General features: G+C 40.4%; 1 protein-coding gene across 2 annotated transcripts in view; it reads left to right on the plus strand.

Annotated features, from left to right (window-relative positions):
- Positions 1–383: 383 nt before the first annotated feature.
- The window catches only part of Gucy1a2 (guanylate cyclase 1 soluble subunit alpha 2), a 356985-nt gene continuing 344036 nt past the window's right edge, over positions 384–13332 (plus strand). For both annotated transcript variants that reach the window (XM_036192232.1, XM_036192233.1), the window contains exon 1: positions 384–1161. In XM_036192232.1, the coding sequence (XP_036048125.1) occupies positions 862–1161 (300 nt within the window). In that variant the 5' untranslated portion in view covers positions 384–861. The remainder of the gene's footprint in view (positions 1162–13332) is intronic.

A 13332-nucleotide genomic window follows, 5' to 3' on the forward strand; every position in this document is an offset into this window, starting at 1 on the left:
TGTGTGTGTGTGTGTGTGTGTGTGTGTGTGTGTGTGTGTGCAGGAACCCTAGTGCCCCATGTCAGGCTTTCAGTTTTCTACAGAGGGAGATCTCTCCCCCAGATCTATGCCCCTCACCTTAAGGTCAGCCTTTGGGCATGTTCACTACCCATCTGCTTTCCCAGGGACCAAGGGACGCAACATTTGGCTTGGGGACCTTTGGCCTATGGGAACCACTATAGGAGCCCCTTAGTAGCAGGACATGATGGCGGGGGGGGGGGGGGGGGGACGGGGAGAAACGGAGAGAACAGCAGCAAAGTGTCCTAGTTGCTCCTGAAATGTGGCTACCAGAGAGGCAGAGACTTCCAATGAGTATGCTGGCGACACGTGATGCCGGCGGAGGCAGCGCTGTGGGGCGGAGGGATAAAGGGAGCATGAGGGAGGTGCGCCGTTGGTAGAAGGGGCGGAGGACTCGGGCCTTGGGCAGGCGGTGGAGACTCCAGGCGGAGGAACCGCTGCACCCCAATCCCTGCAGTCCCGGAGCGGTAGCGACGCGCACAGGAGGGTGCTGAGGCTGCGCCGGGAGAGCATCAGCTGCGGAAGCGGTGGCGGTCGTCCCTGGGTCCCCAACGCATCCTCGGTGCTACCGCCGAGCCTGGGCCCTCAAGGAGCCGCGGCGACCCAAGTTCCCGCCATGAGCAGCTGGCTGGCAGGGCTCCTCAGCCCCGGGGACTCCCGTCTGGGCGAGCGCGAGCTCAGCGCCCAGCGTCCCCGACGCGCCTGACGCTGCCGTAGCAGGTCCCGCTACCTCCACCGCCACCGCTGCGTCCCCGCCACCACCTCCGCCACTGCCGCCTCAGCTGTAGCAGCATCTCCAGCAGCATGTCTGGCAGGAAGATCTCATCCGAGTCCTTTAGTTCCCTAGGCTCTGACTACCTGGAGACTAGCCCAGAGGAGGAAGGGGAGTGCCCCCTGTCCAAGCTTTGCTGGAATGGCAGCCGGAGCCCGCCAGGGCTATACAGCACCAGAGCAGCAGCCAAGGCTACCACCCCGGCCCCCGCTGCGGCCCCCGCGGCCGCCGCCGCCGCCGCCGCCGCCGCTGGGTCCAAGAGGTTGCAGCGCCGCCGGAGGGTCAACCTGGACTCCCTAGGAGAGAGCATCAGCCTCCTGACTGCGCCCTCGGTGAGCTGGGGACAGACAAGTCCGAGCTTCAGCAGAGGACAGGGATGGGCAAAGTTGGAGCAGGGCTATCGGAGCTCCGGGAGCTCCCAGCCGCTGGGGGGCGACCCGGCCTTATCCTGGTCGGCCTAGGGTTCCTAGTGGCCCCCTGGGAGACACAACACTTAGGGCTTAGGCAGAAGTGGGGAACACTGGGAAGGAATAAGACTTCATTCTTATCGAGGTCTGGCTGCCAAGCTCCAGCCTTGAATTCAACTACACTGCTGTCATTTCTGATGGCCTCAGGGCTCCTTCAGGCCACCTGTTTTGTTTTGCTTTGCTTCTCCCCCCCCCCCCCCCCCCCCCGCCTTTTTCTTCTAAACTTTCCCAGGCTTTGTTCTGGCAGATCCATTCCCCTTTTCTAGCATCCCTAAGGAGGCCCCGCCCCGCCCCTGGAAGCCCTTACTCTCTCTATTTCCCAAACTCTCCTGGTCCTAGTAGTGACCTTCTAGGGCATAATTCCATAGGCCTTCACAGTCTCTGCTGCATGCCGTTCTCACATTTAAGAACTCTGCCAGATACTTTCCTGAGTTGTCTTTCCACATGCAAACCTGTAATCCTATGTTACACACACACACACACACACACACACACACACACACACACACACCACAGAGGCTTCCTAATGTCTTATTTGTTGTTCATTTATTGGCTCAGTTTTCATTTCTGTGTAAACCTGGCGGGTTTTTGTTGTTGTTTTTAAGTCTCTTGGTACTTCTTGTAACCTTACATCATCCTTCACTTTTCCATCCTTAGATTCTCCAGTGCTTCCTGCCTTCCTCATATTAGAACCCTCACATAAGTTTATTGAATGAATAAATGCCTTCATGTACTTCGGCAACTTGTGCTGATATTGGGATATCTGCATTGGCGGTTCTCACTCCCCATGGTTCCCAGGCATTCTTCCATACCACTCCTCAGACATTCCAGCTACCCTATTTTGCAGAAATGCCAGACCTCTGATTTTCATCCTTTACTAACTAGGTGAGCTTGGCTTTGAAGGAGTCTGCTCAATTGCAGAATCCAAAAGAGATAAATGTTAAATTTCCACCCACCTTTGAGCGTCACTGGGGTTTGGGAAGCAAGAACTTTACCGCTCTTTAAGAACCCCCCCCCCCCCCCCCCCCCACCCCCAGTTTTCCTTTTCCTGTCTCTATGCCCCAGACTTTAACTTTTTAAAGTTCCCTCAGTGTAATTTTGTTTGGCTACTCCTAGGTTTTCCTTTTGAAAGCATTCTTGAACTAGTTTTAGGATGGGCCTTTGAAAAAGTGAGATGCTGAGAGTCTAGATGCTGGTACCAGGCAATACCACAAACATCACTGTGTCACCTATATTGGAGAACGGTTGTTTCTTTCAGCTCTGAAACATGTTTTCTGTCTCCCTCCTTTCTGGTGTGTTACCCTTTAGTGCACGGTTTTAGTGTCCTTCCTTTCTAGTATGTGTTGCTCTTTAACATGTTTCTGCAGACAATCTATAAAGACACCTCAGAGCAGGTTGGCTGCTCTTTCTCACTGTCTCTGTAAATTTTCCCAGAGAAGATAAATCTTGGGAAATATTTGACACTGCCAATTGCTGAGCACAATTGTTTATGAGGAGAATTCAGTAGCTATGTATCTGTAGGTTTGGGTTAGTCCCCAACAACACTTTTGCAACATACCAATTCTTCAGTATAACAGGTTTGGATTTAACACAGGGATATAGCTAAAGATACTGAACTGTTGTGATAGAATGATAGAATTATCCTTGTAACCCCAGATTTTTGTGTCAGGGAACCAACATTTACTGATTTCTAAAAAGTATTAACAGTGTCTTTGATAATGACAATTTAGCTTAGATTGTTTTCAACCACTCACTTGAGGGTTAGGAAAAATAAAGTGATAACTGAAGTATCTACTGTGAGAATGAGAAGCAGGAAATAATTTCTGATGGTTTACTTTGTAAGTTGGAGTTTAGAGACAGATGTCAAAAGTGTGTACCCAGATAATGGCTATCAGAATAAGAAATTGAAAATAATTGTTATATCATATGTTGCAGAAGTTTTATGTACTTTACAAGCTGCAACTAACTTTTATTTTGGAAAATGCCTGTCAGGTATGTGCTGAGCCTATAGCTGAGCAGGAGCAAACATGTGTACCCATAAAAGGCTTTAGAGAAAAAAGAAGAACCCTCAGTGACTAGTAAGCAGTCTTATCACCCATTGACTTGGTGTCATAGACAAAACAGAGAGGTTCCCTTTCAAGTCAGTGAGTGCTGTGTGGTCCCTCTTTTCATCTAGCAAACAAGACACTGCCTTAAAAGTTTCACTATATTCATCCTTCTATACTACCTGGATGCTATACTCTGGCAGTAGTTGAAGAGATGTGACGCATGCTATCTATTTACTCACTACTAAAAGTAACTATAGCTGCCTAGAATATCCACTGTTGGAGGGCATTTGAAGTTGTTTTTTAGTGTTGTGAACTTTCCTGAACCCCATCTATTTTAGGAGGAGCTGCACTTGCTGTTCAGGGTCCTGCTTTCATGTATTTCAATCAGTTGGGATTTAGTCTTCATTCTGAATGACTTGCAAGTTGGAAAATGGAAATGAATGTATACTAATGCACTGGTGCATAGTACACCAGTTTTTGACTCATAGAATAGTCAAAGTTGAGTTTTTGACATTTTAATGGTTTTTTCTAGGTTTATTAATGTTGGCTATAAAAAATCACAATGTTGCAAATATAATACACAATATTATACAAATAATACAATATAAGTAAAGAGGGTTGATAAAATTGAAAGAAAGCAAACGAGTCTTGATTCTTCTTTGCTTTGAACAAGTAATTACTTGTGTAACTCTGGGCACACTTTTAGCTTTCTGGGACCCTTCTCATTTGTAAAGTGTTATGCTTAAGTTCCTCTTTAGTCAGAAATTCTACTGAGACACATCATCAGGCATACAGAGGAAACATTTTGCATTTGAAAACTTTTGAGAAAGGTATATTACTTTTCAAAGTATGTAATCATCAAATCATTATTCTATTTAACCAGTAATTGAGCTTCTATTGTGTGGCAAGTATTGTACTGGCAATACAGATGCTGAGCAATCCCCAGTTTTCATGGACTTCTTTCTTTTAGTCTTTAATTTTAGGAATGTGCATTCATCTAGGGAAAATTTTGGCTGTGGTGTTTTTTTTCACTATGAGTCTCTGGAGTGTAGCCATAATAACAAACATCATTATATAGGCCTCATTTTTAAGTAATTGGATACTTGAAAACATATTGAGAAACTAGGAGGGGTCTTTGCATCAAGGGTCAACCTAGTAATTCATTTTATTAGATTTTACTTTATGACTCTGACATCAGTTGGGGTTTGTTTTCATCACCCTATCAGTGGAGAGATGCCTGCAGACCCATTCAAGATTGAAGCTTCTTTTGAGAGTTCTGCTCACTGTTGAAACACTGCAGGTGGCTTTGAACATCTCGGATAGTAGAATGCTGGAAGAAACATAACACAAATGGAAAGATAACAAAGCAGGAGAGGAAAGCTTATGACAAAAGGAAATTTATCCCAAGAAAGTGTGAAATGAAAAGTCAAGGGCCCTGGCATGGCAAAAACAAACAATGTTGTCCTATTTTAGGAAAGGAAATTGTAGTATCAAAAGTCTAAGGAAAAGCAAAGGGAGACAGACAGGTATGTTTAACTCTTTCTGATACTACACAAAATTAGTTCTCTGATATACACAAACTCTTAAAACCAATGTCATGAACTCTGAGTAAATAATGAAAAATACACAAAAGTTGTTTTTGAAATAAGTTATTTGGTAATTTATGCAAATATAGGGCTCAATTTGACTAAAAAAAGCAAAAGCAAAGCAAATTGGCTAGTCATAAAATTGATAAAATGTATTCATAATTAAATGTTTTATTAGACAAATTTGTTAGCATGGTTGTACACACACACACACACACACACACACACACACACACATACATTGCATGTATGTACATTTTTATAAACCTTCCTCAACTCTGGAAATGTTTCCAGAGTGTGATCCATAAATTTCAACAAAATTTGAATTCTTTGAAAAAAAATGTAAAAACTTTCTTTCTCGCCTATTTTATCAAGATCACTTATAATAAACATATTCTAAGATTTATAGAATGATTTAAGTACAAATAAGATAAAAAGATAAGAAACATCAGCGGGGTATGATACCACATGCCTTTAATCCCAGCATGTGGAAAGCAGAAGCAGGCAAATCTCCATACATTACAGGACAGCCTGGTCTACAAATTGAGTTCCAGGACACCTAGTGCTGTCACACAGAGAAACCCTGTGCCAGGAAAAAAAAAGAAAAAAGAAAGGAACTTTATTTTGTTTACATGGCCAACAAATTCATCTGAAAAAATTAAAACTGAGTCTCCTTTTGGTTATCCTAGCTATGGATTGTAAGTGTACACAGGCCTATTATAATCATTGCAATTCCAACATTTCTACCAAACTAGTTACTGCTGTGTAGCGATTCAGAAACGCCTTTATGAATCATGTAATGATATGAAGACAATTTTGAGTGATACGATGTAAGTAATTCACAGCAAATGAATTACAATTATAAGTAAAAGTGAAAGAGAAACTACTTATTTCATTTTGCCTGAGAATTTTAAAAATCCCTCACCTATTGCATTCAAATTAATCAGTTTATGTGTTCAAAGGGTGTGGCTGGGAGATAATGTAATAAATATCAGTTTAAAGCCAATGTATCTTGGCTGTGTTTCTAGTGCTCTGTTCAGTAGCTAAAGCTCAGTTGCAAGGCTTTTACTTTTAATATACATTTGAACAATGGGAATGATACCATTGATTCTTAGTTGGTGAAGAGACGATGGGATTATACATTCACTTTTAGTGTATAATTTGTCCACCTTCTAGAATTCTGAGATGCATCATAGGACTCCTTAATGCATTTTCCCTCTATATCATAATTACATTTTGCATTCATTTTGCCTATTCTGTGGCCTCTTATACAAGTTGGAAAATAAAATAAAAACACACATTTTATTGACCATGCTAGAAAATAAATGCAGTATCATGTTAACATCTACATTGTGTGTCATGAGTTACCAAGAAGGTATAATTTTCCCTTTGAGGATTTTACACACATCAAAGAAGAAAAAAATTAAATATTATAAAGTAGGAAGAATATTTGCCAAGGGGTGTCTGCTGGCTGACTCTTTGAGGTCCCTGTGTGGTATATGAGCCAGAAATTTAACTGAAAATTCAAAGCATCTATTTAAAGTCTGACTCTTTAATACCTTTAATACCTAATATTGAGTGCAGAACTTAGTACCTGATATATATTTAATTAAATACACAGAGTAAAGAAATGGATGTTTCATTAATTGTCTAATTATACTTGTTTGTGTTTAATTTTTTAGTGTATTTGCTTTTATCAAAAACATGTAGAATAGGGTTGGGGATTTAGCTCAGTGGTAGAGCACTTGCCTAGCAAGCACAAGGCCCTGGGTTTGATCCTCACTCCAAAAAAAACAAAACAAAACAAAAAACAAAAAATAAAAAAAAATCATGTAGAATTAGCATTCAGGCTGAAGAGCCTAATTTTGTTTACCCCTGCTAGTTAAGTAAAACATCAGAATGCAGTCATATTTACAAAAACATATGGAATGTTATTTTCCTTTTAGGGAAATGTAATGACTCTCCTTCAGTCTGAGTTGCTTCCATTTTCTACACAATTATCTTTCAAATAAGAGAAATGTTTTTCACCAAGTGGGCTACTGTTGCAGAAAACGTACTGCTAGGGGTGGAAATAATGTTATTTAGTCCTCAACCATCACATCAAAGTAGGGTCTGGAGATATGAAATTATGTTCTATGTGCTTGAAGAACCATGTAGAACTGAAAATTCCAGGCCTGCAGTGATTTAGAGAGCAAGGGGCTGGAAGTATCTCTGAGGTCTGGGCTGTTGTGAGGTATTGAAAGACAGTGAATTTTTTTGTTTTGTTCTTAGGTTTTTGTTTTTTGAGACAGGGTTTCTCTGTGTAGCTTTTTGTGCCTTTCCTGGAACTCACTCTGTAGCCCAGGCTGGTCTGTGAATATTTTTATAAACATATCAGGAAGAAAACATTTCATCAACAAGATTTATTTGAGATTTACTGTCAGGAAATTGCTCATTTAAGCTAGTGGTTATCAAACTAGTGCATAAATGGGGGAAACTTTTAACATGTATAGTCTTACATTCTGAGAGCCTAAAAAGTTCCAGAGAAAGGTTTGGGAAATGTGAATGAAACTCAAGGTGATTGATAGACATATTAATTAATGGTCAAAGATGGTTGTATCCAGTACCACAGAGACCATTGATTTAAGCTCAGTGGGCTTTACAAAGATTGATCTGGGAAGTTGTTTCTTTGTGATGAACACATGCACGTGTGTGCACATACACAAGTATATACAAACACACACACACACACACACACACACACACACATATACACACAAATCTTGGCACATGGAAACAAGGATAGAGGCTATGAACAGGAACCATTGTCACCACATCCAACATGTTGGTTGTGGTATATAGGGGACTAGACATTCACCTTTTGTAGCTTTAATTATCTGTGAACCCTTCCAACTTTTCCTTCAATTGTTTTGTTGTTTCTTCTGATTGTGTTCAGGAGCCATTGCTATAAGTGATCCTGTTATAATCAAAATGAAAGAGTACATATCCAAAATGGATGGGATTGTAGAGGAAAGAGAAAGGGTTATTATGAGGGTCAATATGACATGACCAGCAGCCTTTTTGGAGGGAGGTTAACACTCAAATCATCCATGTAGTGATTTATTTTGGAGGATGATTTGTTTCAGAAAAGAAACAATGGGAGATTCAGATATCATTCATATAGGTGCTACTCCTCAAACCCTGCCACAATTTCATAAATATCTACAATTTTAGAAAACTGGGGGTTGGGGATTTAGCTCAGTGATAGAGCGCTTGCCTAGCAAGCGCAAGGCCCTGGGTTTGATCCTCAGCTCCACATTAAAAAAAAAAAAAGAAAACCAACCCATCATTGAGTGAATAAGTGAGTAGAGTTTAGTTTGTAATAAATAAATGGTGATCTACTATTGGATTTGCATTTGTAGGCAGTTCTAGGTGTCATGAAAGAAGGCAGTGTGTGTGGAAGTATTAATGTCACCTTAGCTGCATGGCCTTGGAATCCAATGACTTCTTTTACATGCACTGCACTATGTTTCTGTTCTATGTGGCAAGAATCAACATACTTTCATTCTTTATTGCTTTGTGCCTATGCACCTTTCATTTAGAAACCCCCAACAGCATTGGCAGATGTGATTTTTTTCTATTTGTTCATGCACATGTGTGCACACTTTCACTGCAATGTTTTGTCTTTGCAGAAATTACCATTCACATCTCCACTAAGGACTAATTATAATGTATTGTGATCTGTGTTTGCTCTGGCTCTCTCTAAATCGTGTTTAATTTATGTATAACCAAATCTAGCAGTGGTGTAAAGACAGGCAAGAAATGTTTGTTAGAGGAATAAATAAATGAGTGAATCAACTGGTTTCACTTCATAGGTAACAATGTTTTTGTGCTATCATCCTTTATTTTCAGTTTTATGTTTATTGATTTATTGCAGACAAAATAAGATTATATATTTTTTCATTTTTCATGTGTATTAGTTTATTAGTAGGCTAGTTAAACTACCAAATTTATAAAGTTAAAACTAAAACAAAATTAAATTCTGGAAAGAAGCAATTTTAATTGACATGCACATAGAGTTAGAAAATAAAAGACTCTAGCACATCAAAGGCTTGTACAATTTTAACTGTCAATTTAAAAAATACTTGCTAAATTTATTAGAAGTAATGAGATTAGCAAGTATTCTCTCTATATAATAGACATATGAAATACTAGTCTTTATACCAGTAATCATGTGCAAAATATGAAAAGAAATAATATTACATTCAAAAATAAGTAAATTCTACAAAACAATCTGGTATATGTTAAAGTTTCTCATATAGGAAGAACTCTTTCTCAAAAAGATTAAAAACAAGCTCCGAGTTAGACTGTGTTTTTCTCACTTGTGTTAGTTTCTTTTTTTGCCATTGTGGCAAGATATTTAGCACCTTAGGAGAAGAAAGACTTGTTTGGACTCAAGGGTTTGACCATCATGGCAGTGAACACATGGTGATGGGCATGGTTCAGTCCTTGTTCATGGGTGAATACTGAAACAGGTCACAAAATAGTGGCCAACCAGGAAGCAGAGAATGGGACTTGAAGTAGGACCTGGCTTTATTGCACAAACGCTGGTCCCTAGTAGCCTCTACCACCTATGCCTCTGACCCAAAGGTATCACAGCCTCGCAATGGGGAAAATCCTACAGTGTAAGAATTGCATGATCAATATATCAATATTTTTCTGATAAAATATGTGTATATGTTTTTAAATTGATACTGTGACTGAAGCTACCAAATTCCTTAATTCTAATTGTGGTTTTAATTTTAATATTATTTTCTCAAAAGCTTTAAGAATTTCAAAATACTCTTTTATTTTGTTTTTATTGAACCTTTGAAGAAATCTGCATATTTTATGCAAGTTACCTCTAAATTTGGTTTAAATACTTATAGACATAACAAGTCTAAAGGGGAGCATATAGTTGTCATTTGTAAAAGTTTATATTATCTCTTAAAGATACTTATCATACTATAAGTTATAGTTATAAAATATCAACATATGATTTTATTTATTCCTATTTCAGAGTGGGGAATCACATGTATTTAAGTATTTATTGAACAAAACAATATAAGTCAGCACATTCATAGACCTATCTTGTAATCATTAATGAATATCACAGTAGCATTGGAGAGCTGGAGTCCTTGGAGAATATGCTATACTTACAATTGTGCATTTAAAGAAATGGAGAGTAAAAAATTCAAGCAGAAGATAAGATTATCCTTGTGTATTTTTTGAGGGGCTGCATGAAGCTATGGGTAATAAAGTTTTAGCCCAAATTGAGGGAAAACATATGGCTCAGAGAAATACAAAGCAGTGATCATGTTCACTGTACATTAAATACCTATACCTTAGATTGAGTTTGAAGCATTTGAGCAGTCTACTAGATGGGAGGGTTGTGCCTTAGAAAAGTGATGAGAGTGCCAAAGTTGATAGATAGGAATAATTTAAAGGCATTTCTAGTTTTTCTTTTGTAATATATATATATAATGCTAACATTATTTAGGAGATACTTAGATTTTTCCTCTTTTTTAATATTATATTTGTGTTTTAATTTTACACATCAGCCATGGGTTCCCCTGCCCTCCCCAAGCATTCCCAACCCCGACCTTCTCCCTATGCCCTCCCCTCCATTCTCATCTACTCCAGAGGCAAGACTCCCCTGGAGATTCATTTAAACCTGGTGGATTCAGTACAGGCAGATCCAGTCCCCTACTTCCAGGCTGAGCAAAGTGTCCCTGTGTAAGCCCAAGGTTCCAAACAGCCAGGTCATGCACTAAGGACAGGTCCTGGTCCCACAGCCTGGATGCCTCCAAAACAGTTCAAGCTATTCAACTGTCTCACTTATCCAGAGGGCCTGATCCAGCTGGGGACTCCACAGCCTTTGGTTCATAATTCATGTGCTTCCATTCATTTGGCTATTTTTCCCTGTGCTTTTTCCAATCTTGGTCTCAACAATTCACACTCTTACAGTTCCTCCTCTTTCTCAACTATTGGACACCTGGAGCTCCACCTGGGGCCTGGCTGAGGATCTCTGCATCCACTTCCATCAGTTATTGGATGAGAGTTCCAGCTCAACTGTTAGGGTGTTTGGCCATCTGATTACCAGACTAGGTCAGATCAGGCTTTCTCTCGACCATTGCCAGCAGTCTACAGAGGATGTATCATTGTGGATTTCAGGTAACCTCTCCAGCACTCTGCCTATTCCTGGTCTCATGTGGTCTTCATTTATCATGGTCTGTTATTCCTTGTTCTCCCTTTCTGTTCTTGATCCAGCTGGGATCTCCTGCTCCCCTAAGCTTTCTTTCCCTCGAACCTTGCCACTATTACTCCCACTGTCGTCCAGGTTGTTCATGTAGATCTCATCCATTTTTGTGTTATTGGGTGATCCCTGTGTCTTTCCTAGGGTCCCATTTTCTAGGTAGCTTCCCTAGAGTTGTGTAGCAGTCTAGTCATCTTTGTTTTACATCTAGTATCCTCCTATGAGTGAGTACATACCATGTTTGTCCTTCTTAGTCTGGGTTACCTCACTTAGGATGATTTTTTCTAGATCCATCCATTTGCCTGCAAACCTCATGATGTCATTGTTTTTCTCTGCTGAGTAGTACTCTATTGTGTATATGTCCCATATTTTCCTTATCCATTCTTCAATTGAAGGGCATCTAGGTTGTTTCCAGGTTCTGGTTATTACAAACAATGATGATATGAACATAGCTGAGCAAATGCCCTTGTGTTATGATTGAGCATTCCTTGGGCATATGCCCAAGAGTGCTACAGCTGGGTCTTGGGGGAGATGGATTCCCAATTTTCTAAGGAAGCGCCATATTGATTTCCAAAGTAGCTGTACAAGCTTGCATTCCCACCAGCAGTGGAGGAGAGTTCCCCTTGCTCCACATCCTATCCAGCATAAGCTGTCTACTGTGTTTTTGATCTTAGCCACTCTGACAGGTGTAAGGTGGTATCTCAGAGTCATTTTGATTTGCATTTCCCAGATAACTAGGGATGTTGAGCAATTCCATAAATGTCTTTCAGCCATTTGAACTTCCTCTGTGGAGAATTCTCTGTTTAGTTCTATAGCCCATTTCTTAATTGGACTGTTGGGCATTTTGATGTCTAATTTCTTGAGTTCTTTATATATTCTGGATATCAGCCCTCTGTCAGATGTGGGGTTGGTGAAGACATTTTCCCATTTTGTAGGCTGTCGCTTTGTCTTGTTGACTGTGTCCTTTGCTCTGCAAAAGCTTCTCAGTTTCAACAGGTCCCATTGATTGATTGTTTCTCTCAGTGTCTGTGCTACTGGTGTTGTATTAAGAAAGTGATCTCCTGTGCCAATGCATTCAAGAGTACTTCCTACTTTCTCTTCTATCAGGTTCAGAGTAACTGGATTTATGTTGAGGTCTTTGATCCACTTGGATTTAAGTTTTGTGCACAGTGAGAGATATGGATCTATGCCAGCACCATTTGTTGAAGATGGTTTCTTTTTTCCATTGTACATTTTTGGCTTCTTTGTCAAAAAATATATGTTCATAGGTGTGCGGGTTAATGTTGGGGTCTTCAATTCGATTCCATTGGTCCACATGTTGTTTTTTATGCCAGTACCAAGCTGTTTTTATTATGGTAGCTCTATAGTAGAGCTTGAGGTTGGGGATTGTGATGCCTCCAGAGGTTGTTTTATTGTACAGGATTCTTTTGGCTATCCTGGGTTTTTTGTTTTTTCATATGAAGTTGAGTATTATTCTTTCCAGATCTGTGAAGAATTGTGTTGGTAATTTGATGGGGATTGCGTTGAATCTGTAGATTGATTTTGGTAAGATCGCCATTTTTACTATGTTAATCCTGCCTATCCATGAGCATGGGAGGTCTTTCCATTTTCTGATATTGTAGTAGGAATCTTAAAAGTTCTTATTAATGAAACCAAACCCGAGGCCAGTTATTGGGGTGGTTGCTGGAAGATCAGAGAAGCAGAACAAGCCACAGTTTTCTCACCTCACCAGTTCCTCAGCTGGTCTTGTTTCCTCAAACTGCAAGCTTCTGAATCCTCATCCCAATGGCTCTCAGCTGAACTGTGCTCGAAAGCCTGAATGCTTAACCAGCCGAATGCTTTACTCACTACATGCTTTTTTCTCCCCTAATTCCTGGTCCTCATGCCTTATATACTTTTCTCTTTCTGTCCCCACTCCCTGGGATTAAAGGTTGTGTTTCTGGGATTAAAGGCGTCAGCATGCTTAGCTGTTTCTAAAGTGGCCTAGAACTCAGAGATCCAGCTAACTCTGCCTCCCAAGTGCCTGGATTAAAGGTGTGTACCACCACCACCCAACTTCTGCTATAGCTTACTCTTCCCATTTTCTAGCCACCAATTTTGGCTTTGTACTAGTGGCTGTCTGTTCTCT

The sequence above is a fragment of the Onychomys torridus genome, chromosome 7, assembly GCF_903995425.1.
Source record: "Onychomys torridus chromosome 7, mOncTor1.1, whole genome shotgun sequence".
NCBI lineage: Eukaryota > Metazoa > Chordata > Mammalia > Rodentia > Cricetidae > Onychomys > Onychomys torridus.